The sequence below is a fragment of the Geotrypetes seraphini genome, chromosome 8 (assembly GCF_902459505.1).
Source record: "Geotrypetes seraphini chromosome 8, aGeoSer1.1, whole genome shotgun sequence".
In the NCBI taxonomy this organism is placed as follows: Eukaryota; Metazoa; Chordata; class Amphibia; order Gymnophiona; family Dermophiidae; genus Geotrypetes; species Geotrypetes seraphini.
This window is the reverse complement of record NC_047091.1, coordinates 131387202-131409964: the sequence shown is the minus strand read 5'-3', so window position 1 is coordinate 131409964 and position 22763 is coordinate 131387202. Positions and strand designations below refer to the sequence as shown.

Genomic DNA, 22763 nt, shown 5'->3' with positions numbered 1-22763 from the left:
CTGGTCTCTCGGGCTGCTAAAGATCGCTCCAGCTTATGCTGCTCCCTCTGATTGCCACTGGTCACTCACTCCAGTCATCTCCAGACATTCTGGTAACCAGTACCTCTGGTCCCCACCAGTCCCTCTGGTTGCCAGCCTCTTGGCTCCAGCCAGTTACTAATTCCTCCACTGGTCACCACCAGTTTCTCCACTAGCCACTGTTAGCCCAAACTTCATCAGTATACTGGTCTCTCCACAGATCCTCTGGCCACCAGTCGCTCCCTGAGGACTCCCCTGGTACCTTCAGGCATGCCACTAAGGACTCTCCCTGGTTCCTCAGGCAGGCACTCTCTCTCTCTCTCTCTCTGAGCACTCTCCAGGTCACTCGGATGCCCTCTCACTAGCCCTCCCCTGGTTGTTAAGCTTGAGGGCTCTCCAATCCCTCCATGCTCTATCTATTTATTTTTATTTATTCCGTCCTCCAAAAGAGCTCAAAATGGGTTACAAGATAACATACATAATAAAAATGGGTTACAAGATAACATACATAATAAATTTCTATCAGACTTGTATGACACAGCCAATCTGGTACATGAGACTCACCACCCCATGGTGGGTCACTATTCTTCAAATAATCTGGCTTATCGGCCATGGCTGCACCATGATGTCTATGCTGGCACTTCTTGGCTCTACTTTGCAGCTGAAGTAACGAGCCACAACATCCATTTGGCAAAACGAGATAAAAGTATGGAGAGAGAACCCAGTAGCCACCCCCCAAAGTCCATCAGGATAACTCGCACGAGACACCGCCCATGATGCAGCCACACTACCAGATGAGTGGGCATTAAGCAAAATCAGCGGTTGCTTGCCACGAGTGATGGAAGTCACAGAAATGGCCATTAGAATCCACCGAGTGATTAAGTCCTTGGGCACCAGCTGCCCCTGGCGAGGCGCAGCAGTCAGAACAAATAGGTAATCACACAGCCAGGAAGCATTAGTCCTCTCCAAACAGTGGAGCAAGACTGCCTGACAGCCAACTTGCACAAAATCTGATCCTTTCACTCCGAGCCTGTGGAAGGAAATGGAGAGAAACAAACTTCCTGGTTGACATGGAAGGCAGAAACTACCTTTGGTAGAAAGGAAGGCAGGTACACTACAGAGAAAACTTCCAAATCTGAAATACGTATAAAGGACTTTCTGCGTGAAAGAGCCTGAAGCTCCGATATATGCTGTGCTGAGACAATGGCAACCAGAAAGACAGTCTTGACTGTCAGATCCAAAAGAGAAGCATCCTTCAGTGATTTAAATGGGGCATCTCCAAGGCCCTGCAGAACGATGTTAATATTCCATGAAGGGAAAGGAGGACACAAGGGAGGTTGCAAACGAAGTGCTCCTCTCAGAAACCTGAACACAGCTGGAAGAGTAGTAAGCGAACTAGTGCCTCTGTGCGCTCTAAAACATGAAAGGCCTGCAACCTGAACTTTAAGGTTTAACCTGAACTGCTAAACCTGTTTCTAGGCCCTCCTGAAATAAAACCAGGACCACTGAAATAGGAGCTCTCTCAGGCTCAACGGGATCCTTAACACACCACTGTTGGAAAGCCTTCCAGGCTTTGCCATAAAACATTATAGTAGAAGGTTTCATCAAGCGCAAAGAATCGAGATAACTATATCTGAACAACCACATTTCATCAAACCTGAACGCTCAAGAGCCATGCATAAGACCAAAATGATGTATGTTCTCCATAGGCACTGGCCTCTTATTGATGGGAAGAGGGAGCCGGAGTTTCTCACCCCACTGAAGACAGATAAAATCCACATATCATGGGCGATGAGGCCAGATTGAAGCTACTAGAAGCACCAGGCCGAGATGTGTGGCTATCTGGCGGATGACCCAACCAACCAGAGGCCATGGAGGGAATGCATACAGAAGCTCGTGAGCCAGCCAAGGTAGAACCAAGGCATCCAGCCTCAGTCTTCTGCGCTGTGGTTGTCAACTGAACAAGCACCTGACCTTCGAGTTCTCTGCTGAAGTCCATCTGGGGCTGACCCCAATGCTGTACGATCAAGCAGAAAACCTTCTACGAGAGGGACGAGTCTCCTGGGTCCCAGACCTGTAGGCTGAGGAAGTCTGCCTGAACAGTGTCTACTCTGGCCACATGGGCCGCTGAGAAAGACAGACGATGTGCTGCTGCCCTGTGAAAAAGCATGCAAGCTTTCTGGTCCCTTGATCGAGTCACGTACACCACTACCTTTGCGTCTGAGAATACTCGCATCACTTGTCCTTCTAGGAGGGCTGGAGAGCGTGTAACACCAGCCAAATTGCCCTGAGCTCCAGCTGAATGATCGACCAATGTTTCCGACGAGGAATCTACTGCCCCTGAAGCAGTCCCCACAGCGAGCACCCCAACCTGAGAAACTGATCCACTCTGAAATCCGAAGAAGCCTGTCCTGGCAGACAGGCTCCCCCTGAAGATACCAGCTCAAGCTACTGCGAGCTGGTCCATCCAGGGGAGTGGCATCTGAAGGGGATGACACTACAGAGACCACTGAGAGAGGAGGGACTTATGTAAAGAGTGCATCTGCGCTCTGGCCCAAGGGACTGCTATGGACCCCAGAACCTGCAGAAAATGCCAGGTCGTGGGAGCCGGACAGTCAAGACCTCTGATCCGATTTAGAAGTTTCAGTCAGCATGCCTTGTAAGAAACACACGACCCTGTCTGGCGTCATAGAGAAGGCCCAGATACCCCAGGGAGGGCATCAAGTGGCTTTTCCTGAAGTTGACAATCTAATCCAAAACCTGCAGCAGATACACCACCGTCTGCACCACACTTTGCATTCCTGCCAAATGACCAGACTTGAAGATCTTCGGACTGCCAGTCTGCTGGACACAGACTGTGACCTCCGCCCCCATGGATCCTCGCCAAGCGGTCGAGGGCAAGAAAAGCAGCCTGTGCCTTGAAACCTGGGGGTTTTGCTCCAGATACACACAGCCTGTGCTTGAAACCTGTGACAAAGGTTAGCTGCCAAGCGAACTCCGAGAGGAAAAACCCCCAAGTTAAAGAAGGGTGGCACACAGCAGGCTGGCTCAACAGATCCATCAGAGTTTCTCTGTGAAGCAACAGTCTGGCACCAGGGGACTATGTCCTTTCCTCCAAGAGGGGACCACCAGAAGGGGTCTCAAGGTACTGAAGCTACCAAACCGAATTAACTTTAAGTGAAAAAAATAAGAAATAGAAGCAGATCAACTGCAAAAGACTTCTGCATGGATTGCTTGCAAAAATTGTAACTGGATATGTTTGCTAGCTTTCAGGCTAAGGAGGTGAAGTATGTGCTCAGAACAGTTTGTGGATTTCTGCAATTCCCAGATTGCAGATTGGGACTGAACACCTAGCATATGGAATCTGAAAGGGATGTAACAGAATAGACTGTGCCGTGCCTGCATCAGCTCAAACTGCAGCTGAACAAAGGAGATTTCTTCCTTGGACAAGCATATAAAAATCCTCCAGAAGCTTGTCTCTTTGGGCCTCACTAGTTTCTCACGCGTCTTCAGGGGGAGGTGCAACTAGCGCCTGCTGCAGCCCTCTGAACTAACACAAAGCTGAGCTCCCAGGGGAACGCACCCCAAGTTATCTTAAGTGTTAGTACAGGCCAGCTAGGTAGGTGCTCTACAAAATGGTTACACACGTCCTCCCACCTACCCACCCAGCTACAGCCCCTCTGAACTAGAGGCTGTATCTTCTCCCAGGTACAGTTGTCCCAGAAATCCTAGGAACCTCTGGGCACCATGAAGTCTCGCATTTCAGATTGAAAACCCAAAAATAACAACTCAGTTGCAGAGCAAAAAAAAGACACCTTCTCCACTTGCTTCAGAAGGAAAAACTGAGATGGGGACTGTCCACTGACATAAGGAGGTGGATCTGAAAAGCTGTAGATGATTCCTTCTGTAAAAGCTCATGGATAGAGGTGAATAACCCATTGGTCAAGACTCATGTTTCTTTTGCACTGGAATCTGTCTTTTCACCATTCAGAACCATCTTACTACTACTTTTATAACTCCATTCAAATACTGATGCAATCATAGGACAGATCTCAGCCCACTCTTTCTTCAGACCTTCTCTTATAGGGATCACAATTTGTACATCATTGGCATACATGTATTCCCTCAATTTCAACGACTGTAATAGTCATCCCAATGTTCTCATAAAAATATGAAATAAAAAATATTAAGAGAATCCTTGTGGAACTTTTGAAGACAATTTAGAATAAGAACACTGAACTTTCACATTCCCTGAACAATCTGAAATAAAAGGGAGAGATCCACTGTAAAACTACCTTCAGGACCAATCTGTTTACATCTTTCCATCAAAATCTCATTATTCATCAAATCATAATTAAAACTTGATCTTTATCCCTCTATCTCAAGACATCATCCTGTACTGTAAATGCAGATTCAGTAATGTGTCAGGTGTTCCCTCCAAATTACAGACTAATATTCATCTAATTTTGTATGATTCGGAGTCTTTGGATGGTTTTCTTGAAAGACCCTAGATAAATGATGTTGCAATAGTCGAGCAGGCTTAAAATGGAAGATTGCACCCTTTTCAAATCAATATAAAACCTATTTTTACCTACCTCCATGTGCACACACTATCTGGCACCCCGTGTCAATCTAAAAACAAACATTCCTCTTACACCAGAGACTGAACTCATGGTGAAAGCTGACAGAGTACATCACATGTAGGGTAGAGAGCTGCATGGGAATGGGGATTGCACAAATTTTGCAGAAGCTGAAGATATGGAAGAAATTGCCATGGAACTCCCACAATAGTGCAGTCAAAATCTCTGGTGGCTCCAGAATGAGGCTTGGAATGCAATGAGAGAGACAATTGAGCATCAGAATGAGGCTTAGAATGTATGGCGAGAGGCAGTTGGAGCACCAGAAAAAGGTTTGATGCCCCTATATAGGTCATTGGTGAGGCCACACTTGGGAGTATTGTGTTCAGTTTTGGAGGCCATATCTGGCAAAGGATATAAAAAGACTTGAAGCAGTCCAGAGGAAGGCGTCTCCAGACAGGGTTATTCTAAATTTTTCTGATTTTGTTTGCCTCCTTCTTTTAAATAGAAAAAAAGCTTTTAAAATATATAAGAAATTGCAGGAATATTCTATTAATCATAATTCCTTAACTGAAATCTCCTGGTCCTCGATTTAATCTGGATGATAATACTATTGATTGGGCAGAGTTCTGGGTGCACTCTGCCCGTCCTACTATGTCTGCTTCACTTTGTCAGTCCACGTTTTTCATTGTACATACATCTTACTGGACGCCGATTAAACTTTCCCAGAATTACATCACACTCCTCTTCAAATTTAACCTGGTACACTTTCTCATCTCTTAATGTATTGCCCCAATGTACAAATTTACTGGAACGTAATATAGTATAGAATTAAAACAGTATTGAAAATTGACAATTCCATATCTTTCACCTATGAAACTCTTATCCTGCGTTCTTCAAACCCTAAGATTATCATTCCTGCTAATCAAAAGAAACTTTTTAACATCCTCCTCACTGCTGCTACTCATCTTATAATTTGTAATTGGAAGGATAACACTAAACTCAACTTTAGTGAATGGTGGAGCTGTGTGTAAATATGAAAGTATTATTGCTATAAAATCTTCTACAATAGCACATTTTTGTAAAACTTGGGCACCACTAGATAAATATTGTAACCTGTTTATGAGAACTTATCTTTATGTATCAGCTTGACTATATATTTCAGTAAAATGTGCTGGGTGGAGAGGACTTACAAAATAGTTGAAGGATAGAGAGGTCAAAATTGTGGACTAGCAATACTGCAAATAAGACTTCTCAATATATATGGAACTGAAATATATAAATTGCATCTATACATTCTTCACATACACTCAAAAAATGTGTGATCTGACCAAGAGCCTAGACTCCTTTAGCCGAACACACTGTCCCATCAGTGTATGACTTTAGTGTAAAAATGCTGGCTAAGGCAAAATGCTCTTTGTGTAATAACAATAAAGATTTTCAATGGCAAGAAAAATAAATTCACTTAACTTAAAGAGTTGTTACAGGTCCCGACATGGACCATGTTTCGAGGGTCTTTTTCAAGGAACCCAAGAAAAGAGAGGTTTCAGACTTCAAATGCCAAGGAAAAACATGTGATTCAGACGAGAGAAATTTTTCATATAATGAAGGAAAGTTTGGAAGAGTTCCACTGTGATGGGACAGTGTGTTCGGCTATAGGAGTCTAGGCTCTTGGTCGGATCACACATTTTCTGAGTGTATGTGAAGAATGTATAGATGCAATTTATATATTTATACTTTCAGTTCCATATATATTGAGAAGTCTTATTTACAGTATTGCTATATATTTCAGTATACATTATTATAGGTTTGTAATTGTTACATATTGCTTTGTTTATATTTTATGTACTTTTGTTATTAACTTTTTAACTACAATAAAATTTATTGAAAAAAATAAAAATCTGCAAGCCTCATCCATACCAATATTCCCAACAAAAACCATCACAAACCATGTCTTTATGTAGATCAAATTGTTTATTAAAGCAAATAAAACCCCAACTCACTATTCATAGGCAGAAGACTGGTTAACAAAAACAATGAAAATTTTAAAAAATACAAATAAATCATTTTGTTTCTTTATCTTCGTTTCTGGAAAATGTTGCCACGTCCCATTCCACGACCTCTTCCTCTTGCGGCCACTGAAGGAAAAAATAAAATGAGTAAGTCGAATATCTGATGAATCATACTTTCTACAGTTTCAATGGTCACCTTTGTGCAATACCAGGCAGTAAAGAGGTGGCAGCGCACCAAGGAGTGGGGATAGGGGCCTCTTATGTTTAGCCTTTGATTTCAAAGTCAGATTAGAATCCACAATTGAGGCTAGCAGTATCCTTCTTCCAGTAATGAAAACCTCAGCTGCCACTTTGAAGTCTCAAACTGAATTTTTTTGTGGACTTACACCTTTTCACTGGCTATATTCAAGTACTGTTGAATATTTCCCTGTCCCCAGAGGGCTCGCAATCTAAGTTTGGACCTGAGGTAATTAAGAGTTAAATGAGTTGCTGAAGATCTCAAGAAGCCACAGTGAAATTTGAACTCTGACTTTCCTGGTTCTCAGCCCTCTGTCCAAACCATTAGACTACTCCTCCATTCTATTACACATGGATCTATTTAATGTGAAATTTGCCCAGAAGAAATAACACCTATTCTCTGATACTGACACACACAACCTGGTTGAAGACTGTTGGAATGGCCAATATTTAGTCAACTGAATTTTCTATGGTGAATCATCCTCAGTTGAACAAAGTGAAAGAAGCTGGGACAGCCTACACAGACACTCCATCCCCCAAATATTTAGCTGGAGGCAATCTGTGTTTTTCTAAATGCTAACCATCACCAGCTAAATTAGGCAACAATATTCAGTGCTGGCACTAAATATTTGGGCATAATTCCAGGCTGTCTGTAGCTTATGCTGATATTCAGCTGGGCCCGCATAAGTACTGTACAGTGGTGCCTCGCATAACGGACGCCTCGCACAGCGAACGCTGCGCACAACGAACTTTATGTCTTGATCCGTACAACGAACTTCGTTTCACACAACGAAGTCGCCCGAGCTGCATCCTTCCGCGCAGGCACTGCGCTTAACTGCCCTCTCTCCGCCTGGTTCCCTCTTGCCCCCCCGACTCCCCGACACGATCGGGGCAAAAAGGAGCCCAAGCCCTCTTGCCCCGCCGATTCCCCAACTCCCCACACAATATCGGGCCAGGAGGGAGCCCAAGTCCTCCTGGCCACGGCGACCCCCTAACCCCACCCTGCACTACATTACGGGCAGGAGGGATCCCAGGCCCTCCTGCCCTCGACGCAAACCCCCCCTCCCCCCAACGACCGCCCCCCCCCAAGAACCTCCGACCGCCCCCCAGCCGACCCGCGACCCCCCTGGCCGACCCCCACGACACCCCCAACCCCCTTCCCCGTACCTTTCTGTAGTTGGCCGGACAGACGGGAGCCAAACCCGCCTGTCCGGCAGGCAGCCAACGACGGAATGAGGCCGGATTGGCCCATCCGTCCCAAAGCTCCGCCTACTGGTGGGGCCTAAGGCGCCTGGGCCAATCAGAATAGGCCCGGGAGCCTTAGGTCCCTCCTGGAGGCGGGGCCTGAGGCACATGGGCCCAACCCGACCATGTGCCTCAGGCCCTGCCCCCAGGAGGGACCTAAGGCTCCCGGGCCTATTCTGATTGGCCCAGGCGCCTTAGGCCCCACCAGTAGGCGGAGCTTTGGGACGGATGGGCCAATCCGGCCTCATTCCGTCGATGGCTGCCTGCCGGACAGGCGGGTTTGGCTCCCGTCTGTCCGGCCAACTACAGAAAGGTACGGGGAAGGGGGTTGGGGGTGTCGTGGGGGTCGGCCAGGGGGGTCGCGGGTCGGCTGGGGGGGCGGTCGGAGGTTCTTGGGGGGGGGGGGCGGTCGTTGGGGGAAGGGGGGGTTTGCGTCGAGGGCAGGAGGGCCTGGGATCCCTCCTGCCCGTAATGTAGTGCAGGGTGGGGTTAGGGGGTCGCCGTGGCCAGGAGGACTTGGGCTCCCTCCTGGCCCGATATTGTCGGGGAGTTGGGGAATCGGCGGGGCAAGAGGGCTTGAGCTCCCTCTTGCCCCGATCGTGTCGGGGAGTCGGGGGGGCAAGAGGGCTTGAGCTCCCTCTTGCCCCGATCGTGTCGGGGAGTCGGGGGGGGCAAGAGGGCTTGAGCTCCCTCTTGCCCCGATCGTGTCGGGGGTGCCAGGGACCACACGGAGTCACCCACCGTACCACCTGATTCGGGTAAGCGCAGGTATCGGTGGGTGGCTTATTTGCGGGGGGGTGCCTTATTTTACATTTTTTTCTAAAAAGGGGGGGCTGTCTTATTTGATGGCCCTGCCTTATCATCGGGGAAACACGGTAGAAAAAAAAAAAAAAATGAACAGTTAAGTCCCAGTTTTTGCCGCTGAGACTCTGCCCTCTCACTGTAAAATTAGACTCTACTTAGTCTGTCTTTAAATTTAAAAAATGTGTGTTGTTTTAAAAAACAATTATGTTTTTAGATGTATCTAAATAAAAATAATAACCAAAAATTTATCTTTTTTTATGTCATCTTAGCATATTTTATGCTACAGAACGAATTATTTTTTTTAACATGTATTGTTATGGGAAAACGCGTTTCACATAACGAACTTTTCGCATAACAAACTTGCTCCTGGAACGAATTAAGTTCGTTGTGTGAGGCACCACTGTATTTTGTGCTGTAAAAAAAACCCACCTTCCTTTAATTCCCCTTCCAACCACCCTACCTTGCTATGGTAGGAGGGTGGATATGGAATGAGGTCTTGCCTGGCGAAGGTGGAAGTGGGGGGTTTGGAAAGAGATTCAGGAAGTTTGGGGTTTTATAATAGCACAGAATACTTATGTGGGCCCCAGTCCAATATTCAGCTGTCCTAAATTCATCTGTTCATCTTATGCAAGCCTTGGCTGAATATCATTGAAGCCCACATAAGCTCTGGCTCCTCCCCAGCACTGCACCCTGGCCTGCCCTGACTGGCCCACTTTATTTTGGGACAGTCAAAACTGATTTTCAATGGCACTGAAGAACCTGAGAACTACTTTGAGACCTTTGGGGTATTTGTCCCATTGTCCCAAAGATGCAAAGGAGATTTTGGAATTTTGCCTAAATGGATTATCCCTTTGGATTCAAAAAACATGGAGGAATAAAAAGAGGAGGGAGTTAAAAGCATTAGGGATCCCGTGAAGCATTTTGCTGGGACCAGAGGCTGACGCAGTTGGATGAAACTGGAAAGTGGCCTTGGATCAGCACAGGAAGAATCTTCACTTTAAAGAAAAAACAGAACAGAAGACAGAGACCCTAGCTCCAAAGGGTTGCTGCAGTCTTGTACCATTATTCATTATCTATGAAGAGAACAGAATTTTGACACATGGCCCTGCGGATACATCTGGAAATCGTGGCCTTGGATGCCGGTTTGTCATGTCAAGCTCGACTGGCGAGCACAAAATGTGATCCTGAATATATCCTTTAATACCACGCTTCCCTCACTTGACAGAGTTTGGTTACCTGTGCTACTAAGGAATTTACCTTACGCTGAGCGAACATCTACCGATGTTCCTTTGCAATCAGATACAGCTGAGCCATTCATTGTCTTGGCTACCTTTAATGACCCTTTAGGTCGGAGCATCCCAATACTCCATGACTAAAACATTCATATCAGGATGCCAGGGAAAAGAAAATGACTGAGCTTTCACTCTGCTAAGTATAAAGCATGGAGCAGATGGGACCTGTTGGGAGTCCAACTGTAACTTGAGGGCTTGAACAGTTGGCAAATCATGGGGGGGAGGTCATCCCCTGGTCAAGGGCCATCACTGTATCTTGTATACTCGCACCTGCATCTCCCAGCAGGGAAGGTTCACGCTGTGACAGTAAAGGAATAAAGATAGACCCCCCTCATCCTCCAAGTCTCTGTCCAATAGGTCCACCGGATCCTGGCTAACCTCTGATACTGAGTCTGATGCGCCCTGGAAGCCCAAGCTCCCTCGTGTGCCTCCTGGTGCACTGCCAGACCTTTCCTGGGGATCTCGTCCATCCAAATAAGTTCTCCAAATTATCAAAATTCAGAATAAAATGCTGTATTAGGAAGTACAAAGTTCCCTGTTGATGACTCCAGCTTGCATCTTTTGGGCTCCGCAGCCTCCGCGCACCTATGTTTAGGTAGACCGCCATTCCAGGGCTCTGGAAGGAATTTTCTCCCAGCAGATGGCCCTTCCTCAGCCCTAGAAACCAAAGTGGAGGCTAAGCTACTGTAGATGCTCTCCGCCTACCTCACATGCTGTGTAACACATAGTACAAGGGCACTCTTTGGGCATCCATCCAGCACAAACCTGGCATGAATCAGAAGTAAAGGGCCCCGAATACTCCATCCCTGCCAGTTAGTGCAAATTTTTGCTTCACAATTATTAGAAGATGATCTCATACTACAAAACAGCCGAATATAAGTCATTTGATATTGAAAATTAAAATCAGAAATTGTCAATATTGAAAACAATGGAGATCAACTAATTCTTCAAGAGAATTACTGTATATACCTATTGTTGCTATGCACCTGTCCTTAGGAATAATCTTCTCACCCTAAGTTCAAAGTGTTTCTGAAGACTTGGCTCTTCAGACAGGCATATGTATCTTTGGATATCTAGGAGCCCAAGCTCTTCTCCTTATCTTATCTTCCTTGCCTTTTGCTTTTTTTTTCTTTTCTTTTTTCATATTGACCTAAGGATTATTTTATTTAAAAAATTTCTATCCCACACCATCTACAATTCTGGGTGGCTATCAATTATTATGATTTGCAAGATTCATCCTGCCCTTTTGTGTCAGTCTCTTTTTTACAATAATTTTTTTTCTGTTCCCTCGCTACTGTCCCGTAAACACCTTGATATCAATTTGACAATTTGGTGTTTTAACAAATGCTCATAATAAATACGTATCCACTTGTAGGAACAGTATTGGCTCACTTATATAAAAGGCAAGATTATTGGCTCTAGACTGTCAGCACCCACTCCCTGGTAAAGAAAGCAGGGCACCTTATGCAGAAGCACAAAAATCATACTATCAGGAAACTGGGCAGGGACTCATCACATAGTCGCAGAAGCAAAAAACATCCCAAAAATTAGCACTATCTTTTATTTCTAATAAAGTTAGAATATAGATGTAGATTTTAAAAAATAATAAAAATATAAAAACATTTAAACTATTTATAAAAACTTAAAAAATACTAGCAGTCCACTGCCTGAACATAGGTCTCTGAGGCCCATCTCCTTTGTTAAAACTAGTACTTTTTATGCTAATTTTTTGGGTGTTTTTGCTTCTGCTTATATATTTTGAACACCCGATTGTGTATTTGTATTAATGGACTCATCACGTAGGGCTCCTTTTACTAAGGTGCGCTAGCATTTTTAGCTCGTGCTAAAGATTAGCGTGCGCTAACCGAAAAATACTAATGCAAGCTCTATGGAGGCATTAGCGTTTAGCGAGTGCGGCATTATAGTGTGTGCTAAAACCGCTAGCGCACCTTAGTAAAAGGAGCCCATAGTCCTTCCCAATACTTTGCTGTTTTTAAATTCTATCAAGTGATGACAACAGAATGACAGACATTTCATTGCCAATCCACTCCAATTATATCAGAAATATGTAACAGGGGAGAAAAAAATATCAAGTGTTCCCAGACCCTTCTTTGAGAAAGCTAAGGACATTTGCTAATTGCTGCTCACCCCCAGTACCCACCTTGAGCTTTAAGGATAGCGGCTTTGCCTCGCCCAGCCCCAGAGCCCTGGTTTTTGTTCTTCATGCTCTTTAACATTGGTGCATTTTTCAACATGTCCGGTAAAATAAGAAAGCGTATTTTGCTGCCTCTGATGTACACCTGCTCCAGTTGTGCCACTCGACCATCTCTGTATGTCACCGTAATGTTAGACATCTGGCAGAGAGAAAACCCACATTAGAACCTATCATGGGTATATAGAAGCTCAGATTCTCTAAAGGGCACCTAACTTAATTGGTAAACTTCTCCTTAACTTCAAAAATTGAAAAAAAGTTTTAAATTGGGCACTAGGCACCTACCCAATTCTATAAAAGGTAGACGCCTATCGCATGGTGCTTAGCAGCATCTATTGCTCAAGTCGGCGTTTTTACAGGTGGAGCGTGACTTAGGCACCACCAAGCGTGATTCTCCAAAATCTTAAGCATCAGAAATGTAGGCCAGGATTTTAAAAGCCTACATTTCAGGTGCCTAAGTTCTTACATAAGTGCGATTCTGTAAACGGTGCCTAAGCATGCGACTGGCACCATTTTTCTAGGCATCAGCCAATTTAGGCACCGTTTACAGAATCTGGGCCAGTGTTAAGCCACCTTAAGTATGCCATTCAGCTGCTGCTTCCCTAAAATCTGTCATCCTATATCATGCATGGATTTTGTGATCACACTGTAAGATTACAGTAGCAATAAAAGTGACAGGAAACAGGTCAAATATTATCACAGATGATTTACACACTTAAAAGAACTAGCTTTGCTGTCCCAAGAGCAGACTTGACTTTCACTGTTCACCACAAAAATCAAATAGCACCCCTTTCTCTACCAGAACTTGAGAATGTTTTATTCAAAGGCAGATGGAGAAATATTACATTACATTGATGTCTTCTATCCCGCCAATACCTTTCAGTTCTAGGCGGTTTACAACAAGAAATTAGCCTGGGCATTCCTAGGGAGATTACAAGGTTGATAGCTATAGTATGCGTCGGGATCTGGGAATGGTCAATACGGTTTGGTTAAATCATTTGACAAATTTCTTGAATAGTAGTATGATTTTCAGTTCTTTCCTAAATGTTTTGTAGTTGGACATCGTGGTCCACAGATCTGAGAGGTGGTGGTCTATTTTTGCTGCTCTGGTGGCTAGTAGACCGTCATATATTTTTTTGCTTTGCATGCCTCTGATTGGGGGATGGGTAAAGTGTGCTTGAGTTCTCCTTGGTCTGGATGTGTTTATCCAGATTAGGCGGTTGTTAGGGTTTTGAATAGGGTGCAGTAGAATTTGTGTTGTATGCATGCTTGTACTGGGAGCCAGCATGAGTCTTGGAAAGCTGAGGTAATGTGGTCGTACTTTTTTTCAGCGAGTATATTAATCTTAGGGCTGTATTTTGGACTGTTTGTAATTGTTTCAGCATGTTGGCGGGACATGACAGGTAAAGTATGTTACAGTAGTCCAGGAGTCCTAGGATTAGCGCTCGTACTATGAGTTTGAATTGTTCGTTGTTGAAGTATTTTTGGACTTGTCTTAAGTTGCGCATGGTTGTGAATGCCTTCTGAACGATTTTGCTGATTTGAAGTTGCATGATGCAGCCTTTGTCTATCATTGTTCCCAGCAGTTTTAGGTTGGGTTGTAAGGGATATGTGATAGAGTTTATTTCTACCTATTTTAGGAAACAGTTATGGCAGTACTTGCTGCATGAGGCCTTTGCTCAGTTATAACTGAAGTTTGGTTTATGAGAACTTTGTTGGATTATTGTAAGGAAGCACAATGAAGCATTAGTCTTTTTGATAAGTTTTATGTCAAATTTTAATTATGTATGTATGATTGCTCTCCGTTCTGGATAAGGGTTAGCTAAATAACTATAACTATGAACTATACCTGGCAGTTCATGTTATCTTCAGCTTCAATAAGCTTGCCCCGGTACACCTCCCCTGTATTGGTCTCACATGTTACAATATGACCTTCTGCCTCATGCAGAACTTTGATAGGCACTCCAATAGACATAGCTGTAAGTGTGCAGACAAGTTTCTAAACCTGTAATAAAATACAATGATAATAAATTATAAGACAAAAGCAACCGTAACATTCTTCTTAATCATGAATGTCTAGTTTTAGACTTCCCGAGTATCATAAGTATTATTTCCCCAATTATTACAGATATCTAGAACTATATAGGTATGCAAAACAGAATAGCTGATACTGCAGAGATTTATTTTATTTTTTTGGGGGGAGGGAGGGCTGGAAGAAACAGCAATTGGCAAGGGAGATTATAAAGATGAGGCCAGCTTTTACTACTGGGTAGAGAGGAAAAGAACAGACGCTACAGCCAGCACTGTAAAAAAAGAGGCAAATCAGGATAGACAAAACCAAGTTATTATTGAAAAAATTTAGGAAAGAATTAGCTCTAAATAAAAGGGGAATGATAACATGATTGCTGGCATTGCAAGGGAGGCGGTATGACGAGAATGGCAGTACATGGGTTGGGGGAATAACAGGGGAGTTGGAACTGCAGTAAAGGAGAGAGAGAGAGCGTGCGAGCTGAAATTGCAGAGGGAAATAAATGGAGGAGGACAAGGGTCAGAAGGGAGTTGGGGTTTCGGAACAGAGTATAAAAGAGAACAGCCAGAAATAAATGCAGGAGAGGATAATTAGAGGGGAATTGAGTGTTTGCGAGAGGAGAGGGAGAGTAATAAGAGAGGCGCTGGGATTGTGAGAGAGGAAAAAGAAAGAGGGAAGGCAGTAGCTAGGGAGAATTGCAATCGCAGAACAGAAAAGGCGGCAAGGGAAGGAGAGTTTGAATTGCAGAAGGGGGTGTGGGGGGAGGAGATGGAAGTAAATGGAGGAGGGTATAAAAAAACGGGAGTTGGGATCAAAGGGCGGACGATATATGGAAGAGGATAAAACAGGGAAAACGGGCCGCTCCCCACAAACCTTCTTCCCGCGTATCCACTAAATCGAGCCGCCTTTCTCGCTCGTGTTTCCGGCGCGTGCCTCCAGCTCACCGTCCCAAAGACGTCCTCCCTATCCCAGCGTGCCCCGCTGAGAGGATACGGAAACAGGCTTACCCTTTGCTCGCCTCGATGATAGTGCCCCAGGAATGGTGTCCGACGGGGATAGGATCGTACGCAATAGCGTTCCGGACTGCAGTAACTCTATCTCTAGCCACACAGGTGGGAATGAAGGTCGAAGTGCCTTTGTCTCAGCCAAAAGGCAATTTATTAGACTAGGTGGAAAAAGCTTATGGTAATGAGCAGAGCAGCTTTCATAAAACGCATTTGATTGAATGAAAGTTTGTTAGAAAAGAATAAAAATTCAATTAAATAGCCAGTTCAAAACAGTAGTTTTCCAATGAGCATATTTCATAAACCAAAGGTGTTCTGTTTGAATATTTGAACTGACTCTTAACCCGTTTCTAACTAGTTTTCATCTAATCCATGGTGTTTTATGAGAGCTGACATGCTCCTTCCCAACAAACTTAAATATCTTAGGTATCGACATTCAAAACAATATACAGTAACCAGGTAATAATAACATAGCCTTACTGGGTCAGACCAATGGTCCATCCAGCCCAGAATTCCTCCTGGCCAGCACAGAGGAGTCAATTTTCAGCGGCATTTAATCAGACAGTGCTGCTCTATGTAAAACCCTCTAGTGGTGATGTGATGCAATTACATTACAATTTAATTACAGTGCTCACTTGGTCATTTGCGGTCGGCGATTTGCGGTCCCAGTCATTCGCGGTATTTTAAGTTAAGGAAATCACTCGCGGTATGCTCCGACCGCCTCTTCCTGCACTAAAGTCAGGCCTCACCAATCGGGAGCTGCTCCACCTCACAATCGCTTACAGACATAGGAAAGCACTTGTGTGAGGTTACAGCGACCGCCGGACACTTAAGGCTCAAGTTTTCCAAAAGAATTATTCTTTATAATACCGAGGGCCTCAAAATAGTACCTGGCAGGCCACATGTGGCCTGTGGGCCGCGAGTCCACTGTTTTACACAGTGAAGGGATTGCAATTCTCTATTTCCCAATCTATATATATAAAATCGGAGGTATGTATGTGTCGCGATCACGCAAAAACGGCTTGACCGATTTGAACGAAACTTGGTATGCAGATCCCTCACTACCTGGGATGATATGTTCTGGGGGTCTCGCAGCCCACCTGCACACGTGGGCGGAGCTACAAACAGAAAATCAGATTTCACCCATTCATGTCAATGGAAAAAATGTAAAAAGCTGCCATTCTCACAGTAATTCAAAAACGGCTTGACCGATTTGAACGAAACTTGGTATGCAGATCCCTCACTACCTGGGATGATATGTTCTGGGGGTCTCGCAGCCCACCTGCACACGTGGGCGGAGCTACAAACAGAAAATCAGATTTCACCCATTCATGTCAATGGAAAAAATGTAAAAAGCTGCCATTCTCACAGTAATTCAAAAACGGCTTGACCGATTTGAACGAAACTTGGTATGCAGATCCCTCACTACCTGGGGTGATATGTTCTGGGGGTCTCGCGGCCCACCTGCACACGTGGGCGGAGCTACAAACAGAAATTCACATTTCACCCATTCATGTCAATGGAAAAAATGTAAAAAGCTGCCATTCTCACAGTAATTCAAAAACGACTTGACCGATTTGAACGTAACTTGGTATGCAGATCCCTCACTACCTGGGGTGATATGTTCTCGGGGTCTCGCGGCCCACCTGCACACATGGGCGGAGCTACAAACATAAAATCGGATTTCACCCATTCATGTCAATGGAAAAAATGTAAAAAGCTGCCATTCTCACAGTAATTAAAAAACGACTTGATCGATTTGAACGTAACTTGGTATGCAGATCCCTCACTACCTGGGGTGATATGTTCTGGGGGTCTCGCGGCCCACCTGCACACGTGGACGGAGCTACAAACAGAAAATCTTATTTCACCCATTCATGTCAATGGAAAAAATGTAAAAAGCTGCCATTCACACTGTAATTCCAACTATAAAACACTTTCTATGACACTATAACCACTAGGGACATCGTTTCTATTCTACCACGGACACCATACATATAGAGTTTGTATGTTCTAACTGTGTTTGTAACTGTTTCCTTCATGCACCCCAGTTCATAATGTTATTACATTACATGAGTACTCACATATCCTGAACTAGGAACACAGGTTCCATTCTGAACCGGGAACAAACTACATGGAGTTTCTTTTCAACCTGAGTTTCCACATATTGAGTTGTTTAAATCAATACTGAAACTTTTGGATTCCACTTATTCCAACAGATCTTCCTTTTCAGTTTAAGAGATTGCAAATTCCAGTGAGACTTGCATTCTCTATCACAATCAACAAATCACAGGGACAGACTATTACATACTGTGGAGTGGATTTAAGATCCCCCTGTTTTTCCCATTGACAACTCTATGTTGCTTGATGAAGGGTGGGTTCACCCAAGAATTTATATGTTCTTGCTCCTGGAGGTGAAACTAAAATTGTTGTTTATAATCAAGTTTTGTGTTAGTTGTATTGTATTAATTTTGTCAAATATTTCACATTATAATTTGATTATTGTACTTTTTATAAAGCTGTAAAAAAATAATTTCATTCACCACTATAAAGTATCTTTATTTCTATCCATTTACTGTGTTATTGCTATAATTAAATACCCGTGCAACGCCGGGTCATCAGCTAGTACTTAATACTTCTTTCCAGTGCAATATGTGAGACATTCTAGACAGATGGGTTATTTCTCCATAGCCACATGCTGAGGCAGAAGGAATCCACTCTGGATTTATCACTCTGCCTCTGCTGTATTTCACTGGGTTCTCTAGCTCCATCTATAGTTCTTTCCTTCTGCACACATGCCTGCAGGAGTGTTTGTTCTGCTCTCCCCATTTTATTATTTTTAATTTGGTATAATTTTGTACCTTTTTTGGGTAATTTGGTGCTTGGAGCGAATTTTAAGCTCTGCCTGCTTGAGAATTCACAGATTTCAGTCTGTAGCTGACAGACCAATCCCACTGGATACCTGTTAGCCAGCCTGCATAGTTTTCTCTAGAGCTCAGGGCCGTCCTTGATGTGGTCTCACCTTCTGTTAAGCAGGGATCAAGCGCAAGCTGTTAGGTGCCCTTAGGAGGCATAGTGGTGTTTTGCACAGTGCTGGCTGCATCTTCGTGCCTCTGCCCATTCTGGAGCACATCTGTTGGTCCGCAAGAGTGGAGGTGTAATCAGACATAGGAGTCTGACTGGAAGCCTGAAGATCAGCTTTATAGAACCATTCCCAGCATTGTGGCAGTGAATTTTCTCATCCAGCTACTGTAAGAGAGCTGAAAGTAGGCTACAGCACAGATCCTGTCAGGTTATATTGAGTACACAGACTGACAGCCTGTAAGAGGAATCAGGGGAGGTTGGAAAAGCGGGGTTTTGAGTGTTTCTCAAAGGTCCCCTATGTTCCCCCTCCTGAAAAATCCTACAATCGCCATTTTTAGAGTTTGGGAAGTGTGAAAAAATATTGCGATTTTGGTGCAAATCTTTTGACGTTGGCCATCTTGGATTTTTAGCAATTTTTATTATTTTTTTTTTTTAAGATCCCTGCTTCTTCAAAACTGCAAACTTTGCCTAGAAACCTGCTGGAATGAAATCCTTAAGCTCTCTTCTTGTGGATTCTTGCCAGGATTGCACATATTTAGCGTTTTCAAAGTGTTCTTGAGCCACAGGCTGCGTGGCACAGCCGAGGGGGAGGCCACAGCATCCAGCTTAGCCTCTACCCTGCTGAAGCAAGTGACCAAATGCTCAGCTAGCCCAGTAGGGTGGCCTTCAGGGCTCGGCACGGCTGGTAATTCTGTCCGCCAGGCTGCGGACACTTCACAGTCTATGAAATGTAAATTTTAGTCACCTTAGGGTGACTCTATGCCCCAGGAGTCAGACACTTTTTCAGAATTTTTGAGATCTGAATCTCAGAACCAGCGTAATCCATCTCTGTCCGCAGAATGCTTTGGTTCAGACAGTAGGCTGGTAATTCCACTTCCAAGGCTACTTTGGCTAGACTGCCATTTCAGGAGCAGTTATTGTTTGACAAAGGTCTGGACAACCTCATGGATTCTGGGATAGATTGTCGCCCTAAGACTCTGCCTGATAGCAGACCCAGACCCTCTAACATAGTAACATAGTAGATGACAGCAGATAAAGACCCAAATAGTCCATCCAGTCTGCCCAACCTTACCCACTCTTTAAATTACTGATTTAATTTAAATTTTCCCTCTTAGTTATTTCTGGGCCAGACCGCAAAGCTCTGCTCAGTACTGTGCTTAGATTCCATCTACTGAAGTCTCTTGTCAAAACTCACTCCAGCCCATCTAAACCATCCCAGCCATCAAAGCCCTCCCCAGACTATCCTCAACCAAATGGCCAAATACGGACACAGACTGTTTTAATTTCGTAGCTCACAGCAATCCCAACCGTATGCAAGTGCCACGTCGCAGATATTTTCACAGGGCTACCGATGACGGTATAATGGCTATAGGCATTCCCAGCCTTCTACCTCCAGTTCTTCACCCCCTGCTGAAGAGGCACAATGGCATCAGGCCAAGGGACGCTCCTCTTCAGATATAGGGCTGGCTCTCAGTCTTTCTTCCCACCTAGATACACATTACGTCCGACAAGCGGGTCTTGGATTTTCTTCGGTCAGGCTACAAGCTGGAATTTGCCCAGGCTCTGCCATATTGGTTTGTGGACTCTCCTACATGTCACCAGTCAAAGCACTCAAGGTTCAAGCTACCATTCAGTGCTGGCAGGATATTCAAGCTATGGAGTAAACTCTATATACTTTCTTGTGCCCAAGAAAGGCTCAGAAGATTGAAGGCCTTTTCTGGATCTTCAGCTCGTGAATGCGGCTCTCAAGGTTCCACGCTTTTGAATGGAGGCCGTGCATTCATTCATTGCAGTAGTGGCCCCAGGAGAATTTCTTGCCTCTCTGGATCTCACAGAAGCATATTTGCACATTTCCTATATTCCGGTCCACCACAATTTTTTGCAGTTTCATTATTTGGAACAGCATTACCAATTCTCGGCTCTGCGACAGTGCCCGTACCTTCACCAAGGTGATGGTTGTCATGGCAGCTTACATGTGAAAACTGGGTCTCCAATTTTGACCTTGCTTGAGGTGCTGGAAAATCTGGGCTGGATTGTCAACTTCAGGAAGAGCCATCTGATGCTCATGCAGTAGATAGGTGAAACATTCTAGACACCCTAACTGCACCTGTCTACTGTTTTCGTCTGTTTATGCTTCTCCAAGCTGATTCTTGGATGACTGTAAGCTCTTGGGGGCTGGGAAGGATTTGTATATATATTTTAGTTTTATTTGGGAGCAGTTTCTGAGCTCCTTTGAAGCCTGTGTTGGCAGTTCACATTCCTGTTAAGTTAATTCTTGAGCAGAACAGTTGGTTTAAGCCTGTTGCTACAGGTACCTCTACTTCACATGTGTTGGGTGGCTCTCAGTGCTTGGGTACTAACTATAGGTGGAGCGAGAGAACCCAGTGAAGTACAACAGAGACTGAGTGAAAAGTTTGGAGCGGATTCCTTCTGCAGCAGCATGCAACTATGGGGAAATAACCCAAGTTTATTTACATTTTATGGGAGACTTCAACTATCCCGGGATAGACTGGAGTCTTGGAAACTCACAATGCGCTAGGGAGACCAGATTTCTAGAGGTTATACAGGACTGCTTCATGGACCAGCATGTAAGAGAACTGACGAGAGGGAATGCCACTCTGGATCTAATCCTTAATGGACTAAGAGGATCTGCAAAGGAAATGGAAGTAGTGGGACCGTTGGGAAACAGCGATCACAATATGATCAAGTTCAAAGTTGAAGTAGGGAATATCAAAGGGAAAGAGAACCACAGCGACAACTTTTAACTTCAAGAAATGAAACTACGAAGCGATGAGAGTAATGGTAAGGAAGAAACTTAGGAACAGCTCAAAGAAATAACAGACTGTAGAGCAAGCCTGGTCTTTATTCAAGGACACGGTGAGCGAGGCACAAAATCTGTATATCCCCAGATTTAGAAAAGGGTGCAAAAAGAGCCGAACAAAAGACCCGGCGTGGATAACTAAAGATGTGAAGAAAGCGATAGGAAACAAGAAGAATTAATTCTGGGAATGGAAAAAGGACAAAACCCAGGAGAACTGGAAAGAGCACAGGAAGCATCAAAAAGAATGTCGCCTCGTGGTTAGAAGAGCAAAAAGAGAATATGAAGAGAGGCTAGCCAGGGAAGCACGAAATTTCAGACCGTTCTTCAGATATGTTAAAGGGAAGCAGCCAGCAAGGGAGAAGGTGGGACCGCTGGATGACGGAGATAGGAAAGGAGTGGTGAAGGAGGAAAAAGAAGTGGCGGATAGACTAAACAAGTTCTTCTCGTCAGTATTTACAAAAGAGGACACATCCAACGTGCCGGAACCTGAAAAAATCTTTAAGGAGATCAAGCAGAAAAACTAACATCCATGGAGGTAAGCCTTGAAGATGTACACAAGCAGATAGATAGATTAAAAACTGACAAATCTCCAGGCCCAGACGGAATCCACCCTAGGGTATTGAAAGAAATAAAGAAGGAAATAGCGGAACTACTACAGCAGGTTTGTAATCTATCCCTGAAAACAGGCATGATCCCGGAGGATTGGAAGATAGCTAATGTTACGCCCATCTTTAAAAAAGGATTGAGAGGTGACCCGGGGAACTACAGACCGGTAAGTTTGACTTCGATTCCTGGAAAAATGGCGGAAGCGCTGATAAAAGACAGCATCGATGAGCATCTAGAAAGGAATAAACTTATGAAAACAAGCCAACATGGCTTCTGCAAGGGAAGATCGTGCCTAACGAACTTATTGCACTTCTTTGAAAGACTTAATAAACGGATGGACAAAGGGGACCCCATAGACATTGTATACGTAGATTTCCAAAAAGCCTTTGACAAGGAATCCCATGAACACCTGCTATGGAAACTGAAGAACCATGGAAGGAGATGTACATAGATGGATCAAAAATTGGTTGGCAGGTAGAAAGCAAAGGGTAGGAGTGAAGGGCTTCTACTCGGACAGGAGGAGGGTCACAAGTGGTGTTCCGCAGGGGTCGGTACGCAGACCACTGCTGTTCAATCTACTATAAAAAAAAAGCTAAGCGTACATGCGCACTCCTACCTGCGTGTTCCGTGATCCGTATGTCCGTGGCAGGCAGGAGTGCGCATGCGCACTTACGGTTCTATGAGCTTGGGAGGAAAAACGGCACCACACTTGCGGACCCCAAGAATGTTCTCACCGAAGTAATTTTTAAGATCAGCGGTAAGTTATGGCCGAAGTTATTTTTAAGTTCAAAGCCGCCGCTGTGGCTCCTCTCACGAGCCGCA

General features: G+C 44.4%; 2 protein-coding genes across 5 annotated transcripts in view; one reads left to right on the top strand and one right to left on the bottom strand.

The window, feature by feature from the left end:
• Nucleotides 1-6550: 6550 nt before the first annotated feature.
• Nucleotides 6551-16176, bottom strand: SNRPD3 (small nuclear ribonucleoprotein D3 polypeptide). Of its 4 annotated transcripts, none has more exons than XM_033955624.1 (4): nt 16066-16176; nt 14247-14402; nt 12347-12539; nt 6551-6733 (listed from the first exon to the last, which is right to left on the bottom strand). In XM_033955624.1, the coding sequence occupies exons 2-4, from the start codon at nt 14370-14372 to the stop codon at nt 6672-6674; spliced, it is 381 nt and encodes a 126-aa protein (XP_033811515.1). In that variant the 5' UTR covers nt 14373-14402; nt 16066-16176; the 3' UTR covers nt 6551-6671. The 4 variants fall into 4 exon arrangements, with proteins under 4 accessions (XP_033811515.1, XP_033811514.1, XP_033811513.1 ...); XM_033955623.1 differs by lacking the exon at nt 16066-16176 and adding an exon at nt 15911-16010; XM_033955622.1 differs by lacking the exon at nt 16066-16176 and adding an exon at nt 15434-15765.
• Nucleotides 15280-22763, top strand: part of GUCD1 (guanylyl cyclase domain containing 1) — a 25988-nt gene continuing 18504 nt past the window's right edge. Inside the window, exon 1 of the mRNA XM_033955619.1 lies at nt 15280-15538. Coding sequence (XP_033811510.1) covers nt 15466-15538 — 73 coding nt within the window. The 5' untranslated portion in view covers nt 15280-15465. The remainder of the gene's footprint in view (nt 15539-22763) is intronic.